Source organism: Watersipora subatra, chromosome 1, assembly GCF_963576615.1.
Source record: "Watersipora subatra chromosome 1, tzWatSuba1.1, whole genome shotgun sequence".
In the NCBI taxonomy this organism is placed as follows: Eukaryota; Metazoa; Bryozoa; class Gymnolaemata; order Cheilostomatida; family Watersiporidae; genus Watersipora; species Watersipora subatra.
The window spans coordinates 77,424,941-77,443,966 of record NC_088708.1 but is presented as its reverse complement, the minus strand read 5'-3'; the positions used below and the strand labels follow the sequence as shown (position 1 = coordinate 77,443,966).

General features: G+C 38.5%; 1 protein-coding gene across 1 annotated transcript in view; it reads left to right on the top strand.

Annotated features, from left to right (window-relative positions):
- Window positions 1-5,373: 5,373 nt before the first annotated feature.
- The window catches only part of LOC137391796 (sodium channel protein 1 brain-like), a 38,675-nt gene continuing 25,022 nt past the window's right edge, over window positions 5,374-19,026 (top strand). The window contains exons 1-6 of the mRNA XM_068078335.1: window positions 5,374-5,883; window positions 9,878-10,167; window positions 10,809-10,937; window positions 12,147-12,259; window positions 17,417-17,729; window positions 18,415-18,556. Of these exons, the coding sequence (XP_067934436.1) occupies window positions 5,374-5,883; window positions 9,878-10,167; window positions 10,809-10,937; window positions 12,147-12,259; window positions 17,417-17,729; window positions 18,415-18,556 (1,497 nt within the window). The remainder of the gene's footprint in view (window positions 5,884-9,877; window positions 10,168-10,808; window positions 10,938-12,146; window positions 12,260-17,416; window positions 17,730-18,414; window positions 18,557-19,026) is intronic.

The following is a 19,026-nucleotide window of genomic DNA, read 5'->3' as shown; positions in this document are numbered from 1 at the left end:
CTTCTATTCTTGTTCAAACTAAGTGAGTACGTATATTGGCCTACGAACTTCAATCCCTCCAAAGGCTGAGTCATGACATTGATATGGGAATATCTTTTTATGGAGGGAAACTAGTCTTAGCTCATACATATGCGTAATGCAACAATGGGGGTTTGGTAGCAAAGCTACAAATATAAATATATGGGTGATGTCCCATCATTTACACATGTTGCACTTCATAGCTCCGGAACTACTATTTTGAAAACAGTAAATTTTATATTATTTGAAAGCCAAGAAAATACTGCATCTAATAATTCAAAGAACTTTATTATGGGAGCAAATGTGCATGTGTAGTTGGCATCAAATAACTCTATATGTCCCAGCATTATTTATGAACACGCCCATATACAGCTCAAAATGTAGATAAGTTAATAAAATTGTCTATTGTTGTTTTATGTAGTTGTGGTAAGACAACTTCATGTTTGTTCATGTTTTACACTATACATTTGCCATAATAGTTTGTTATCTTCTCAACGCCAGTTTCGTTTGCTGAACTCCTTCTCTGGCAAGTGATTGGCTACTCACTGTAAGTAAGCATGCTTTAGTCGTGTTTTGTCTGTTTTCACTTGACTGTAGAGCACATTATAAAATTGAGTCTAACAGGAAGGTATCTTTTCTGGCTCTATTATTTTAATGTATAAATGCAATGCATTGTTGTGAGCTTGTTTCAACAAGCTGACAACAATGCATTACAAATTTTTAATAGTGAACTGCACAACAAGTAGTTATCTACTCTTGTTCTTCAGCATGCTCTTCATACCAAGGAAGATAAATAAACAGCTTTTTAGTTATTTTAAACATTGTCATATCGATACATAACTGTTTTCATGTAAATCTTGAAATATCTTATAGAAAATATGGGGCCTACAATTGCTTTTCATGCAAGCAATGCTGCTAGGCTTAACTCAATTATATGTAGGTAAATAGTCTTGAATGCTATGACCATTGCCTGGGCTATTAGGAAGCAATAACTACCAGAGCATCACTAAAACAACTGCTTATTCTATATAGAATTTTAAATGAATGACTTCTCTAGGAGCCATGGTCAATTCAACTCCTAGTCGCAGGTTTAGCTTTGGGCAAAGGAAAGCTATAAAGAGTCGGTTAATGTGTATGTCGGCTATCAAATGATAGCATCAAATAGTGCAAGCCCATTTCATGTCATCAGTATTGTGTCATAGAATTTCACCTCTGCCATTAGGAAATATGAATGGGGGCTGGTTCAATAGCTCTACAAAGAAGATAAATATTCTAATGGTGGTCCCTTTTGTTCAAATAAAGCCTACATTTAACCTCTGAACTGACATGTTTTGATGATGTTCATTTAGTATAATTCAAGCATTGTCGACACATCCGTCTCAGGCTTTTAATGCAAGTTAGGTGCAATACTGTGTGCCCCTTAACTGCTCTGTGTATGTCTGTCTGGTGCTCTATGTGTGTCAGTGTAGTGCTCAGTTGTATGTCTGTGTAGTTTTCTGTGTATGTCTGTGTAGTGTTCTCTGTATGTCAGTGTAGTGCTCTGTGTATGGCTGTGTAGTGCTCTGTGTATGTCAGTGTAGTGCTCAGTGTATGTCTGTGTAGTGTTCTGTGTATGTCAGTGTGGTGCTCTGTGTATGTCAGCGTAGTGCTCTGTGTATGTCAGCGTGGTGCTCTGTGTATGTCTGTGTAGTGCTCTGTGTATGTCAGTGTGGTGCTCTGTGTATGTCTGTGTAGTGCTCTGTGTATGTCAGTGTAGTGCTCTGTGTATGTCAGTGTGGTGCTCTGTGTATGTCAGTGTAGTGCTCTGTGTATGTCAGTGTAGTGCTCTGTGTATGTCTGTGTAGTGCTCTGTGTATGTCAGTGTAGTGCTCAGTGTATGTCTGTGTAGTGTACGGTGTATATCAGTGTGGTGCTCTGTGTATGTCAGTGTAGTGCTCTGTGTATGTCAGCGTGGTGCCCTGTGTATGTCTGTGTAGTGCTCTGTGTATGTCAGTGTGGTGCTCTGTGTATGTCTGTGTAGTGCTCAGTGTATGTCAGTGTAGTGCTCAGTGTATGTCAGTGTGTTGCTCAGTGTATGTCAGTGTGGTACTCAGTGTATGTCTGTGTAGTGCTCTGTGTATGTCAGTGTAGTGCTCAGTGTATGGCAGTGTAGTGCTCAGTGTATGCCAATATGCGCTGACGCCGTGACACTCAGTATACCTGAGTGTTTGTACTGACGACAGAAAGACAAGGAAATGCGTTGGTTTCTTTCCTGCTTGGTTGGGATTACTGAGAGCAGTCGAGTTATTTACCACTCGGCAAATATCAATCAATAATTTTTAGAAATCAAATATACTGTACCAGCTCACATTGAGCGAGATTATCACATTGGCCCATCGCAGCAGCCAAGAGGTTTTATCGTCGCACTGTGTCATATGCTTCTGTCCGGGACACAAGCTCTTTAGGACGGCGTGACAGTAGCAAGGCTATGTGACGCAAGTACTAGGTACACAAATCTTTTGTAGTAATGTCACTGTAGCAAGGCTATGTAAAATGATTTGATAGACAAGTCCTCTAAGACATGATAATTAGAAGCGATGAACCTGGTGGTTGTGTTAGTATAAGCTCATCAAGAAAGACTTAGTATGAAAACTCTTAGTTTTTATTAAGGCCGGGGGTGTATCGCCTCGTAATGTCACTGAAGCTGAATAAAATATGCTGCTGACTAGCAGTCTACAAAGTTCGAACGCTTAGGTGAGTCACAAAATAAGTTTAGAGTTTAACAAAAATTCTCAATCAATTTTAATTAAATTTCTGGAGTGATCAATACAATAACTACGACATGGCTACCATTTCATGTGGATTAGTCGAGGAAAAGTAAAAAAGAAAGCAAGTCATTGCACATGACAATACTGTTTGTTCGCTGGATTATTGGCAAGTATTATTACATACAGTAGGGTATCTTCAGCCAGCTTAGCCAATTATATCTTAATACTCTGCAGTTTTATACACGTTTAATATTGTCTACGGATGTGCGCTAGGTTTAATCAATACTCGCGTTAGACGCGCATGCCACATGTATTGTCCATTTCCCTTTCTATTCAGTGACAGAATCGAAATAGTCTGCCTTGCTTAGCTAAACAGTTATTAAGTGTCTTTCGTTACTTTGAGATTCTGTAGAAATGCAATCTTCGAGTGAAACAGAGTATAGAGACATGCACTGATAGGGATCAATAACTAAGCTGTTGAGCCTTTCAACACAGATAGAGAGAGAGAGATATTCTTGCTCTACAAAACGAGGTTGCTGCAAAACTGTCACCAGATTTGTAGAAAGAGATTCAAGTAAGCTGTTTTTGTCAACAACTATAATTTGATTGAGACGTCTCTTAGCCGTTTCATTTGACACCATTGGTTTGGTCAATTGGCATTAGATGAACATCTTCCATCTTCATAAAAACTCATTGGTTGTGGTAAGCACAGACCTTTTTGCAGTCATTGCTCTGCTTCTAAATAGTGTCTATTCATTGCTGATTAGAAAACCTATCCTCAATCATTCAATCATATGTACAGTAACTACTACTGGTTGAGAGGAGACAACTCCATTGTCAACCCAACTAAAAGCTGTTTCATTGAAAATCAGTTGCTTGTTATTTATTTACCTATTGGGTAAAAAGAAACCAAAGACTGCAGCTAAGCAGCAAGTTTAGGAGGTGCGTTTTGATGCAATCTTATGTCAATTTAGGTTTAACTTCCTTTTTAATTCACTAATTTGACGGTTACATATTTGTAGAATGGAACAAATTTGACATGATTAGACTCTAGATTAGACTCATGATTAGACTCATGATTAGACTCTAGATTAGACTAGGCGCTCCACATAAATCTAAGATTGTTTTAAGCTGACCGCTAACACAGAACGTAAATAGCAGGGCTATCAAATATATAAAAATAGGTGTAATATTTGCATCGACAGCAAAGCTCTGTGTTTTGTCTTATAGTACTGTGATTCTTTAGTTCCACGCCGCTGGCTACAATTTCATTACACAATCCATTGTTTAGTAGTAGTTCTCAATGATCAATAGGGCCATAGTTCTTTCTGTTATTGTTTTTACCCAGAGATGGTTCCTTATGCTGCCGTTACCATCCACTAGATGAATAAGGGTGAAAATCTGGGTGAACAAAACAATTGCAATCAATGACCTACAGAGCTTTAACTGTACAGTTATAATTTGCCTAAGATTTTGAAAACAAATCGGTTGCAGTCAGCGCAGCCGATTAAAATCACCGCACAGTGTGTAGAGAATGAAAGCTCGTGACATTCAACTTTTCCAAGTCACTATTTCGCCTGCAAACAAAAGACTTCAATAGATCTTATTATATTGCAGCAGCCACCCTGCTTTCATTCCAAAACTGTTTTAACGAGTACAATTTGCAAACAGCCAAGTCAGCAATTGGTCGTGAGCAAGCAGCTGCATACCGATGGACCAATGGTATGCTGCCAGCACCTGATTGGCTGAATTTACTGAACTGAAGTGTCTCGCCATTCTCTAACCTTTTCTGCTAAGGTTGGTTGGCACTGGCTCATCCTTATAACACGTTTTAAATGAGCTGACACAAACTTCTCACACGCTGATTGTCAATTTGGAAATATATAAACAGTGTGACAGAAGCAGGTTCTACTCGAGCAGATAGCACACTCGCAATGGTAAGATATTCATTGGCAACTCAGTTAAACTGCTCTAGTACATATGCTCAGCATCAGGCTTTTTGTTGGTTACTCGATACCTTCGCAGACGTACCATGTTTGTTACTCGATATCTTCGCAGACGTACCATGTTTGTTAAGAAATAGCTTCATCAAGCAGTGTTAAAAGCTGGCTGCAAAATTAAACTTCATGATGCCTTTTTATCTGTCATATTTGTTTATGATGAAAGGCAATACATAGTTAGTAGAAGAGAATTAGTAGAAGTTGTGTTTTCAGTTAGGATATATGTAAAAAGCTGCTCGCTATCAGTAACAATCCTCATGAGTAACTCCTTCAAATGGGCTCATTTCTGCTGATAGACTAAAAAATAAAGTTTGACCTTGAAGACAGATGTATCATATCCCTTGATCTAATGCGCTTACTTATACATGTACAGTGACTTTTCATAAATCTATTCAGAATTATCTTGTCATGCTCGACTAGCGTGTATACTAATAGCTATTTGCACCTTTGTGACATTTCTTGCTAACAGCAAACCTACTGAGTTTTGATATTTGAAACATTCTACTTATACTTGTCGTGGCTTTACTTGCTGCAGACTGTCGACTAAAATGTTTAAAGGCCTGATTGGTTCTATTTGATGTCTTGTAGTCATTGGTCGAGACTTCGCTATGAGTGAACCTACTACAAATACTGCAACAAACGACAAATTATATAATAGTCAGCATTCCAAAGTTCTGTCAGAATCACTGAATGGCGACGCAAAAACAGCGTCGGAAGACCATGAAGAACCGACTAAAACAAAACTCTCTGTCGATGATAAATCAGACAACTTATCAAATACCTCACCTACACAAGAGTCACCCGCAACAGATGCCCAGACAGCTGAACCACAGGCTACGGTAGCACGCTTTCGAGAGTTTACGAAGGAGAGCTACGACAGGCTGCTAGAAAAAGAGTTGGAACGTAAGCTAAAGGTAAATGTGCAAAAGGAAGGTGACAGCGAGGGAAGGCTGGTCGATGGAGAAATTGTATTTGATGATGTTGAGGAGGAGTCGGCAAAAAGTATCAAAGACCCTAAACTAGCGGATGGCCAGCCATTACCAGAGAAGCTTGGAAGGTTTCCTAAAGAGCTAGATGGGGTTCCTATAGAAGAACTCGATCCAGCCATTGAAGACAAGGTTTGTAGTTGACAGTTGAAATCTCCAGTTATTCACATTTCACTTAAAATGTTCTCAAGTGCTACCAGTCAGCGTGAGTTTACAAATCTGTTCATTGCTTAGTTTATTTTGTTTATATTCTATCTGAAAACAACTCGCAAGGTTATATGCTTTAAAAAAACTGAAGTTTTGAAGTAGTTTTCAAAATAACTTTACTAGCGGATGAAATTTTTGTCAGCGAGATTCTGTTTAATAGAAAGTCAAACAAGTTTTAAAGAGTGCTTTCAAGTTTTAAAGAATGCTTCAAAGTTTATAGTTTTGGATCAACAGCGCAATCTGCTAGCATAGCCCTCAATGTCTATTATTATTTTATGTTAGCCATGTAGAAGTTATATTTGTCGATCATTCAACTGAAATCATATTTCACAAAAGCATTATTTGTCGATGTCTAAACAGCGTGAGTCAAGCGATTAGATCGTGAAACATCTCTCAGGGCAGTATCGGCATCAATTTCTGTCGGAATAATTTGCTACTATGTAAGCTGGTAGTCAATGGCTTTAAGATTTATTGAAAAAAACAATAGTCTGTGATTATATAATTTATTGGTCTCTCAAAAGTTCCAACAAGGAATAACGGTAGAATTAATATTCTTTGGCCGCATTGACTTGTTAATCATATAATTGTTCCTTGTATTTACGTAACATGTAATTTGTGTGCGCTGTCGAATAGCCTGTTTGTTTGCCTTAGCAACCATGAGTAAAGTCGAACACTAAGACTATTACACTCGAGTCAACCTCCATTCTGTGTTTCTGTTGAATTAAGCTCATGTTTTAAGCTCACTCTGGTCAATGCCTTATCATCAAGTGTGTAAAGAAAGGCGATTACATTTTTAAATCTCTGTTGCTGATTTCTCACTCTGCCCGCTCCTCTAATGCTTCCAATATTTTTCAGCTACAAAATAATTTTTGGTTTAATAATATTATACTATTTTTGAAATGGTAATCTAGATTTTGATTTGTTGTTACAATTTCTTAGAATAAAAAATTTAGAATAGGCAATATTAGTTTTTATTAAAATTGAAAGAAAAGTCTAGATTTAAAAAAAAACTATCATGAAATAATCATTAGTGAAGTTTTTTATTAGAAATGAAATGTCAGTGTTTCACTCAAAGTGCTAGGATGACTCTTTTCAAAAGTCACAGCAATCATTCAAGGAGCTAGTTTGCATCGCGGCCTACTAGTCTGCAGTAAAAGCCATTTAAATAAAGATAATTATTCCATGTTGGGTTCTAGAGTCAATGTACTGGCAGCGCTGCTAGTGGTAGTGGCAGCATCAATTACTTAGCTATTAAAATGTAGAGATAGCTTGGAGAATACCTCGCAGCTGTATTAGCAGTTCTATTTAGTAACATATATCCATGATACTTTACACAGAACATATCTTCATGTCTGACAAGAAAAGTTTCTAGTTTATCAGATTTGTAACAACAGGCTGAGGCACAATCTATTACCATAATAGTTCGTTTTATAAATTCATCCTTTACGTCAAAATATTTTTTGAGGCAAAAGCAGTATACAAGGCAAAAGCAGTATACAAGGCAAAGGCAGTATACACAATATCAGGTTTGCTGACTACTATATAATTATAAAGTTATTGTTTAGGATCGAGAGCAATTGGAGCAAAGAATACTCTTTGATAATCAGGACATAACACAAACATACTAGGTTATAGTGGAATTATATAAACACTAAGAGCTATCATCTACTACGAGTCGTGTACATAACAGATGGTTCACTATCCTTTATTCTGATTAGGCAGATATCCAAAGAGCACATCGAAGGTCTTGAAAATTGCCTTCATTGTACATTGTTTTCGACTCACGCAGTGACGCCTGATAAACACTCCGTAGTTGATTAGAAATATGAGTTGAAAAGCGTAAGAACTGTTGCTGATGGTGGTTGCAGTTATGGCTTGCCATTGTTTTCTCTCGCAAGATCGATTTTTAGTACTGGCCATGAATCCTTTAAGTTTGTTTGCATTAGCCGGTCAAATTGACGACTCGTTGAGATTGTTCATTCGCCGTTAGATAACGAGTTAAATATAATTCACTCATTTCTTTTACTTCACTAATTCTATTATTTGCTAAAACATTTCTGAATGATTTTTTTTGTCTGACAGCAATAATCTGGATGCCTATGACCAGCCACCTTTGAGCAGTGGTCAGCGAGTAAAGTATGTCCTTACCAGGTTTTTCTATTTGTTTATGATACCTGAAGGGTTTTAATTCTTGTGAGTTTTTAAGCTCAGCCGGCAGCTGGTGTCGATGGAAATGGCTGCCGCATGCATTTTGGCAAGGAGGGTATGTTAGCGAGAAATGCTATAATAAACTGCTATATTCCAATTTGCAAGGTTCGGGCAGCTGCGTTCACGTGAACCCGATTAGTTCTGAGATGATATTATAACATTAAGTTCATTTGCACTACATTTAAATAGCGTGTAGATAGAGTGAGCTTTCCTGTGCCATTCTGCGGGCAATGACCGCTGCCTCTATTAGCAGAAGTGTATGGCATATTGTCAGCTACTGAATAAGTGTTCAGATGTCTACATGGTGGTGCCGCTCTTCGCTGTCTAGGCAATATCCAGTCAATTTCTGCTAGGGGCCCTTGTCTAATGCGCCCAAGAGCTAGAGGTCTGGTCAAGGAGGCATATAGTGTAAAGTAACACTCGAGCTCTTTGGCTCCTAGTCCAGGTGTTCAACCAAACAGAATTTAGTTAACATGTAATGCAAAGCATTCAGGGTTGTGTGTGTGATTTCACAAGCGAATTACACACATGCATTCATATGATAATATTATATGTTAAACACACATCATATGTATAACATACTATTGCTTTTATTTCGTTCCCTCAACTCACAGAATATGGGTATTCTGATTCAACAGGCTTACTTACATGTATCTGGTATATTCATAGCTTACATGTATCTGGTATATTCATAGCATACATGTATCTGGTATATTCATAGCTTGCATGTATCTGGTATATTCATAGCTTACATGTATCTGGTATATTCATAGCTTACATGTAACTGGTATATGCATAGCTTACATGTATCTGGTATATTCATAGCTTTGAGATATTAAAAGCTCCTGTATGCCTACTGATTCATAAAATGACTTAATAATGGAAACATTTCAAGGTCGCTTTCTATTTGGTAGTCTGGTAGTCTGGTAACTGGTAGTCTAATAGGTCATGTATACCTTATAACTGCTAGTCTGGTAGGTCATGTATACCTTATAACTGGTAGTCTGGTAGGTCATGTATACCTTATAACTGGTAGTCTGTTAGGTCATGTATACCTTATAACTGGTAGTCTGGTAGGTCATGTATACCTTATAACTGGTAGTCTGTTAGGTCATGTATACCTTATAACTGGTAGTCTGGTAGGTCATGTATACCTTATAACTGGTAGTCTGGTAGGTCATGTATACCTTAAAACTGGTAGTCTGGTAGGTCATGTATACCTTATAACTGGTAGTCTGGTAGGTCATGTATACCTTATAACTGGTAGTCTGGTAGGTCATGTATACCTTATAACTGGTAGTCTGGTAGGTCATGTATACCTTATAACTGGTAGTCTGTTAGGTCATGTATACCTTATAACTGGTAGTCTGGTAGGTCATGTATACCTTATAACTGGTAGTCTGTTAGGTCATGTATACCTTATAACTGGTAGTCTGGTAGGTCATGTATACCTTATAACTGTTAGTCTGGTAGGTCATGTATACCTTATAACTGGTAGTCTGGTAGGTCATGTATACCTTATAACTGGTAGTCTGGTAGGTCATGTATACCTTATAACTGGTAGTCTGTTAGGTCATGTATACCTTATAACTGGTAGTCTGGTAGGACAACTCCCCATGTATACCTTATAACGTATCCCTCTACTTAATGTCATGTTCATCTTTAAGCTAACTTAATGCTTATTTTGACTTGACTTTTCTTTCTTTTCCAGACTTTCGTGATAGTCTCCAAAAAGTTTAAAAAGTTTCTCATATTCCGATTCTCCGCCTCCAACTCACTCTTCTTTTTGTCACCGTGGAACCCGGTGAGACGATTCTGTCTAGCGGTGATTAGCAACCAGTGGTTTGATTGGTTTATTTTGCTCACCATAACAGTCAACTGCGGATTTCTGGTGCTACCTCAGACGAGTTGCCCCGACATAGCAACTCATAGCAACGTAACAACTGATGCAAGTGAATTTTGTGACCCGACCGCTGTAAACTATCTTGACATTGTACCCGAGTAAGTATATTAGAGTTGCGTGTTTACCTTACTTGAGTTAGTAAATACGCGAAGTACTAGAGGTGTGAGTATCAAGCCTAGTTTGTCTGATGATATAATAGAGTATAGCATATTTTATAGTTTAGTTGAAACCATAAAAAACACCAACATAGATGGAGCAGTAACTCAAGAATAGAGCACTAGAGCGTAAGAGAAGTTAAAAAACATTAGGCCTAGATGTCACAAAGTTGTAAAGTGCACCGCTACTATTTAGTGTAATTTGATGTTTGATAAAAAATTAAATTTTTACATTTATTAGAGACTTAAATATACTTTCAATCAGAATATTTGTTTTATTTTTTTTGGTTTTCTAGCCTTCAGTATGAAATCTTTGTCAGCATTGCACCACATCGTTGACACCATGTAGCGAGTAGATAACTCTCAACTAAGCAATTTTGATTCATCAAGCTTTCAGAAAAAGGCCATGAGATGGCTTGTGTTTCACATTAAAACTATAAAATAGGATGTGTGTTTAGCATATTTGCTTTATATGTAATAGCAGTAGTTTGTTGTTACTTTTGTTGTTATTTGTTGTTATCTTTCCAATGATATTGTAAAAGATCCAATTTACTCCGTTGCTATGTCAGTCATCTGTCTTGTAGAAATCTATTTCAAGCCATATATACACTAGAGTTAATACTCAAGGTCTGTGCTCGAGGATTTGTCTTCAATAAATACACGTACATGAGGGATGGCTGGAACTGGCTTGATTTTATAGTCATGCTGCTAGGGTAAGCTACTTTTAAACATTCTCTCATCCAGTCACAGAGCAGTCACAATTCTCTCATCCAGTCACAGAGCAGTCACAATTCTCTCATCCAGTCACAGAGCAGTCACAATTCTCTCATCCAGTCACAGAGCAGTCACAATTCTCTCATCCAGTCACAGAGCAGTCACAATTCTCTCATCCAGTCACAGAGCAGTCACAATTCTTACTAGTTTCTTATTTTATGTTTTGAAGTTCTTTAAATATTTTAAGATCAAAAATTATAGGAATAACAAATGATACGAATAAAAACAAAGCCAAAAAATGGGAATAACAATAATAACCTTCAAATAATAACAATAATAAGCTTCAAATAATAACAATAATAAGCTTCAAATAATAACAATAATAAGCTTCAAATAATAACAATAATAACACGGAAATCTTCACTATTTTAATGGATATCAGTGTTTTCAACATCTCTCTAAGAACTGATTTCATTCACCATTCCCTGATCTGTAGGACTTAAATAGGGCCCAAGGCTACAAATAAAAAATCGGCCTCTTCTGCTCTGTAGGCCTTGATAAAAAAAATATTTAAAGGCGCGAACTAGGTCGAGCAAATGAACACTTAAAAACAATAATAAACAAGAATAATATGAAGAGTGCACCACTAGTGTAAGTAAGGTGCTGAGGTGGAACAGGCTGAATAGTTAATTAATTATGAATCAAATCCTTAATCAAGGCTGAAGGATGTATTATAAATCTGCTCATAATATGGAATAGCAAATTTCAAACTCTCAGAAAAATGCTAAGTCAGAAGAAAGAGTAATTATGGAGAGTATTTAAACTGTCGAAAGGCTAGCAAGACAGAAAAGTGGAAACAAAATGAGAGAGTTAAGAAAGTGGATGCGGAGGGCAATTGCTGATGGGTAAGTAAAGAGATGATGGAGACAGAACTTCTCAAAAGCATGGTCAAAGAAAGTTCATCGATAGAAGTGCTCACAGCAGAAGTACTTATGTCTGTGAATCTATCTGCGGCCAGTTTCTTTTACCTATATATAAATAACCGTATCAAACATCGTGTCCGCACATCTCCCGCAGTTAGTTTCTCTCTTTTACAAGCAAATAACTCTGACAAGCATTAAGTTATGTCTGAATGTACAGTTAGTTTTTTTTTACTTCTAGAATATCATTTGTCTAGAATGTCATTATGTCTGTACGTTTACCAACAGGTATATAACACTGATTATCGAACAAAGCAACGCTCCAAACAACACAGCGAGCTTTACCGGACTTCGTGCCTTTCGTGTGCTGAGAGCCTTGAAGAGCATATCAGTTGTGCCAGGTATTGATTGATCCCTTTTAGAGTATGTTTTATGCATACTTTTTCTTTCTCAATACCGAGTAACATGTGCTACTCACTCTGTTGCGCTTGATCCCGAACAACATTGTTGCTAGCTATACAAATCAAGGCTCAAGTGTGACATTCAGTTATTTGCAATTAAAAGACATGGTGGTATAAGCTGCAGAATGTCATCAAATCTCCTGTGTACCAATCGTCATCTCAATACCAATGCAAATAGACCTAGCACTTTACTTCTCTAAGCCATTAGCTAGGACAAACTAATAATATATAACCTGCCAATTACGAAAAGCCATCTGATTGATTGATATAACATTTACAGAGTAACCTGAGTAGGTCAGATGAACGTTATGCATACAGACTTTCAATATTCTCTTGTCAGCGCTGTGTTTTAGGCTCTACTTTTTTTCAGTTTAAAGGAAGTAACACAATAAAATATCACTATTTTTGAAGCAGCCGCAAATGTAATCCTCTTGTAAATAGATTTAGCAGATTTGGCGGAAAAGCAAAAAGTATGTTTTATCTGCTTACTCAACAGACAGTAATAGTGTGGGTGTAACCTACTTACTTAACAGACAGTAGTAGTGTAGGTGTAACCTACTTACTCTACAGACAGGAGTAGTGTAGGTGTCATCTACTTACTCTACAGACAGGAGTAGTGTAGGTGTCATCTACTTACTCAACAGACAGGAGCAGTGTAGGTGTCTTCTACTTATTCTACAGACAGTAGCAGTGTAGGTGTCATATACTTACTCAACAGACAGTAGCAGTGTAGGTGTCATCTACTTATTCAACAGACAGGAGCAGTGTAAGTGTCATCTACTTACTTAACAGACAGTAGTAGTGTAAGTGTCATCTACTTACTCAACAGGCAGTAACAGTGTAGGTGTAACCTACTTACTCAACAGACAGGAGTAGTGTAGGTGTAACCTACTTACTCTACAGACAGGAGTAGTGTAGGTGTCATCTACTTACTCTACAGACAGGAGTAGTGTAGGTGTCATCTACTTACTCAACAGACAGGAGCAGTGTAGGTGTCTTCTACTTATTCTACAGACAGTAGCAGTGTAGGTGTCATATACTTACTCAACAGTCAGTAGCAGTGTAGGTGTCATCTACTTATTCAACAGACAGGAGCAGTGTAAGTGTCATCTACTTACTTAACAGACAGTAACAGTGTAGGTTTCATCTACTTACTTAACAGACAGTAGCAGTGTAGGTGTCATTTACTTACTCTACAGACATTAACAGTGTAGGTGTCTTCTACTTACGCAACAGACAGTAGTAGTGTAGGTGTCGTTTACTTACTCTACAGACAGGAGCAGTGTATGTGTCTTCTACTTATTCTACAGACAGTAGCAGCGTAGGTGTCATATACTTACTCAACAGGCAGTAACAGTGTAGGTGTAACCTACTTACTCAACAGACATTGACAGTGTAGGTGTCATCTACTTACTTAACAGACAGTAGTAGTGTAGGTGTCATATACTTACTCAACAGACATTAACAGTGTAGGTGTCTTCTACTTACGCAACAGACAGGAGCAGTGTAGGTGTCATCTACTTACTCTACAGACAGGAGCAGTGTAGGTGTTTTCTACTTATTCTACAGACAGTAGCAGTGTAGGTGTCATATACTTACTCAACAGACAGTAGTAGTGTAGGTGTCATCTACTTACTTAGCAGACAGTAGCAGTGTAGGTGTCATTTACTTACTCTACAGACATTAACAGTGTAGGTGTCTTCTACTTACGCAACAGACAGGAGCAGTGTAGGTGTCATCTACTTACTCTACAGACAGGAGCAGTGTAGGTGTTTTCTACCTATTCTACAGACAGTAGCAGTGTAGGTGTCATATACTTACTCAACAGACAGTAGTAGTGTAGGTGTCATCTACTTACTCAACAGGCAGTAGTAGTGTAGGTGTCTTCTACTTACTCAACAGACATTAAGAGTGTAGGTGTCTTCTACTTACGCAACAGACAGGAGCAGTGTAGGTGTCATCTACTTATTCTACAGACAGTAGCAGTGTAGGTGTCATATACTTACTCAACAGACAGTAGTAGTGTAGGTGTCATCTACTTACTTAGCAGACAGTAGCAGTGTAGGTGTCATTTACTTACTCTACAGACATTAACAGTGTAGGTGTCTTCTACTTACGCAACAGACAGGAGCAGTGTAGGTGTCATCTACTTACTCTACAGACAGGAGCAGTGTAGGTGTTTTCTACCTATTCTACAGACAGTAGCAGTGTAGGTGTCATATACTTACTCAACAGACAGTAGTAGTGTAGGTGTCATCTACTTACTCAACAGGCAGTAGTAGTGTAGGTGTCTTCTACTTACTCAACAGACATTAAGAGTGTAGGTGTCTTCTACTTACGCAACAGACAGGAGCAGTGTAGGTGTCATCTACTTACTCTACAGACAGGAGCAGTGTAGGTGTTTTCTACTTATTCTACAAACAGTAGCAGTGTAGGTGTCATATACTTACTCAACAGACAGTAGTAGTGTAGGTGTCATATACTTACTCAACAGACAGTAGTAGTGTAGGTGTCATCTACTTACTCAACAGACAGTAGCAGTGTAGGTGTCGTCTACTTACTCTACAGACAGGAGCAGTGTAGGTGTCATCTACTTACTCTACAGACAGGAGCAGTGTAGGTGTCATCTACTTACTCAACAGACAGTAGTAGTGTAGGTGTCATCTACTTACTCAACAGACAGTAGTAGTGTAGGTGTCATCTACTTACTCAACAGACAGTAGTAGTGTAGGTGTCATCTACTTACTCAACAGACAGTAGTAGTGTAGGTGTCGTCTACTTACTCTACAGACAGGAGCAGTGTAGGTGTCATCTACTTACTCAACAGACAGTAGTAGTGTAGGTGTCATCTACTTACTCAACAGACAGTAGTAGTGTAGGTGTCGTCTACTTACTCTACAGACAGTAGCAGTGTAGGTGTCGTCTACTTACTCAACAGACAGTAGTAGTGTAGGTGTCGTCTACTTACTCTACAGACAGTAGCAGTGTAGGTGTCATCTACTTACTCAACAGACAGTAGTAGTGTAGGTGTCGTCTACTTACTCAACAGACAGTAGTAGTGTAGGTGTCATCTACTTACTCTACAGACAGAAGCAGTGTAGGTGTCATCTATTTACTCAACAGACAGTAGCAGTGTAGGTGTCATCTACTTACTTAACAGACAGTAGTAGTGTAGGTGTCATCTACTTACTCTACAGACAGTAGCAGTGTAGGTGTCATCTACTTACTTAACAGACAGTAGTAGTGTAGGTGTCATCGACTTACTTGACAGACATTTAGAGTGTAGGTGTCATCTACTTACTCAACAGACAGTAGTAGTGTAGGTGTCATCTACTTACTCAACAGACAGTAGTAGTGTAGGTGTCGTCTACTTACTCAACAGACAGTAATAGTGTAGGTGTCGTCTACTTACTCTACAGACAGTAGCAGTGTAGGTGTCGTCTACTTACTCAACAGACAGGAGCAGTGTAGGTGCCATCTACTTACTCTACAGACAGGAGCAGTGTAGGTGTCATCTACTTACTCAACAGACAGTAGCAGTGTAGGTGTCATCTACTTACTTAACAGACAGTAGTAGTGTAGGTGTCATCTACTTACTCAACAGACAGTAGCAGTGTAGGTGCCATCTACTTACTCAACAGACAGGAGCAGTGTAGGTGTCATCTACTTACTCTACAGACAGTAGCAGTGTAGGTGTCATCTACTTACTTAACAGACATTAGCAGTGTAGGTGTCATCTACTTACTCTACAGACAGTAGCAGTGTAGGTGCCATCGACTTACTTGACAGACATTAACAGTGCAGGTGTCATCTACTTACTCAACAGACATTAGCAGTGTAGGTGTCATCTACTTACCCTACAGACAGTAGCAGTGTAGGTGCCATCGACTTACTTGACAGACATTTAGAGTGTAGGTGTCATCTACTTACTCTACAGACAGTAGTAGTGTAGGTGTCATCTACTTACTCTACAGCCAGTAGTAGTGTAGGTGTCATCGACTTACTTGACAGACATTAACAGTGCAGGTGTCATCTACTTACTCAACAGACAGTAGTAGTGTAGGTGTCGTCTACTTACTCTACAGACAGGAGCAGTGCAGGTGTCATCTACTTACTCTACAGACAGAAGCAGTGCAGGTGTCATCTACTTACTCTACAGACAGGAGTAGTGTAGGTGTCATCTACTTACTCTACAGACAGTAACAATGTAGGTGTCATATACTTACTCTACAGACAGTAGCAGTGTAGGTGTTATTTACTTACTCTACCGACAGTAGCAGTCTATGTGTTATCTACTTACTTTACAGACAGGAGTAGTGTAGGTGTCATCTACTTACTCTACAGACAGTAACAATGTAGGTGTCATATACTTACTCTACAGACAGTAGCAGTGTAGGTGTCATCTACTCACTCTACAGCCACAGACCTGCCAAACCTGGAGTGGGAAAAGGAGTGAGAGTCAAATTTGGGGCAATGAAAACGCAAAGATTTGATAAGTGGGGTAAATTTTCATAGCTATAAAAACACCACAGCAAAAGATAATATAACTCCATATGGAAACCACATGTCGTGAAGGTGGAGGTTATTGATAGATAAGAATGCCACAAATATGTTTATACATAGTTGTTTATTAGTAGTAACTATATGATTACTACTTGAAGATTGGGGCAAAAAACAGGTTTGCTTGGGTAAAAGGGGCAATTGCGTGACACGGGCGTGAGATGCGTGAGGCATTGGCAATTGCGTGAGCCTCACGCCCAATGCGTGAAAGTTGGCAGGTATGTACAGACAGGAGTAGTGTAGGTGTCATCTACTTACTTAACAGACATTAACAGTGTAGGTGTCATCTACTTACTCTACAGCCAGTAATAGTGTAGGTGTCATCTACTTACTTAACAGACATTAACAGTGTAGGTGTCATCTACTTACTCTACAGACAGTAGCAGTGTAGGTGCCATCGACTTACTTGACAGACATTAAGAGTGTAGGTGTCATCTACTTACTTTACAGACAGTAGTAGTGTAGGTGTCATCTACTTACTTGAAAGTTTACTGCAAGCAAATGTATAGAGCTGACAAACTTTTTCATGTGTTGCAGGTTTGAGGACAATAGTGAACGCATTGCTCAAGTCACTAAAGATGTTAGCTGAGGTGATGTTGCTGACGCTTTTCTGTATTGCTGTCTTTGCACTACTCGCACTACAGCTTTATCAAGGAGTCCTCAAGATGAAATGTGTAGCAAACATACCCACTTCTTTCCCATTCTGCAATGCAACTCATCCAGGGAATGGATCTGTCACCTGTTTTGACTCTAGGGAGACCCTTAAAACTTACTGGCTCCAGGATGAGAGCAATTTCCTTATGGAAGATGGCGAACCTGTGCTTTGCTTGAGTACTCTAGACAAGATAAGGTATGGGAATAAGTCAGGCCTTAGACAAAGTAAGCCAACTAGAGCGCGTACCATAAGGCAATATTTGAAGCTAGATGTGCGTTATCGATGATTGCACTATCCTGATGAAAGCTTCAGATATGGTATAAATTTAATCCTTAAATTGAATTTTTCCTTTCTTACTTTTTTTTCTTCTTAGCTATTGAGTTGACAGGTTGTAAACTCTTTACTTTTAAACTGAGCACCAGTTTAAAGCACCAGTTTGAAACACAAGCTACGTATATACATGTATGACATCAAACAATAAAATGGTAAACCCAATTCACTCTCGAAAACTGATTTAAGCTCCATCAGCTTCCCCATAAAGCTTCCCCCTAAAGCTTCCCCCTATTTGGTAAACTAAAACTAAACTTATTATTGTGATCTAAAGACTTGTGCTAGTTAAAACCTTTCACTTATTAGCCACAAAATGTGTGTACTATATTCAATTTGAATGAAATACCTTACTTTGTATTATGGTAAAACGAATCCTTGTGTGTTAGTATAAGTTTACTTTGGAAGCCGTTACATTGCTAGCTGGTAGATAGTCATAGCTGTGACCCGCTCTACAAATAGGCACACACAATAGTTATCTCATCAGCCCGATGATCTAGACACCGCCTCATCAGCGGAAACTTGCACTGTTAGTCATAAATTGCATTCACAGTGGCTGCCCAGAGGGCTACTTCTGCACAAAGGCTGGTGACAACCCTAACTGGAATTTTACACACTTCGACCAATTTCCGATCGCTATGCTAAACACATTTCAGATTGTGTCTTTGGACTTCTGGGAGGATACATATGACAAGGTAGGGGCTCTTTTAAATTCGAGATTAGCTGGAAGTTATAGAGATTGTCTTTAAAAACAGTTCAAGATTCTCAAAATTTACTACGGCGAATTTTATTAAAAATTATAATGTAAAAGTCTCACAATAAGTTAACACTAACACTATAAGTTATGTAATCGACTTCCTCTACTAATTCACTGTATGTTAACTTTTCCAAATTGAGTGGCTGGTGTTCTCTGTTAAGCATTTTATGCATCTATATATATAATCCTCAAATGTGTGTGTGCGTGTGTGCGTGTGCGCGTGTGCGCGTGTGCGCGTGTGCGCGTGTGCGCGTGTGCGCGTGTGCGCGTGTGCGCGTGTGCGCGTGATCCAGTTTGTCCATCTATGGCTATGAAAATATTGGAATGAAGAATCCGTATCGTAGAAGATTTGATCTCGGAACTTCCCATTCATCAAGCTAATGCCTTACCAATTTAACTACATGAGAT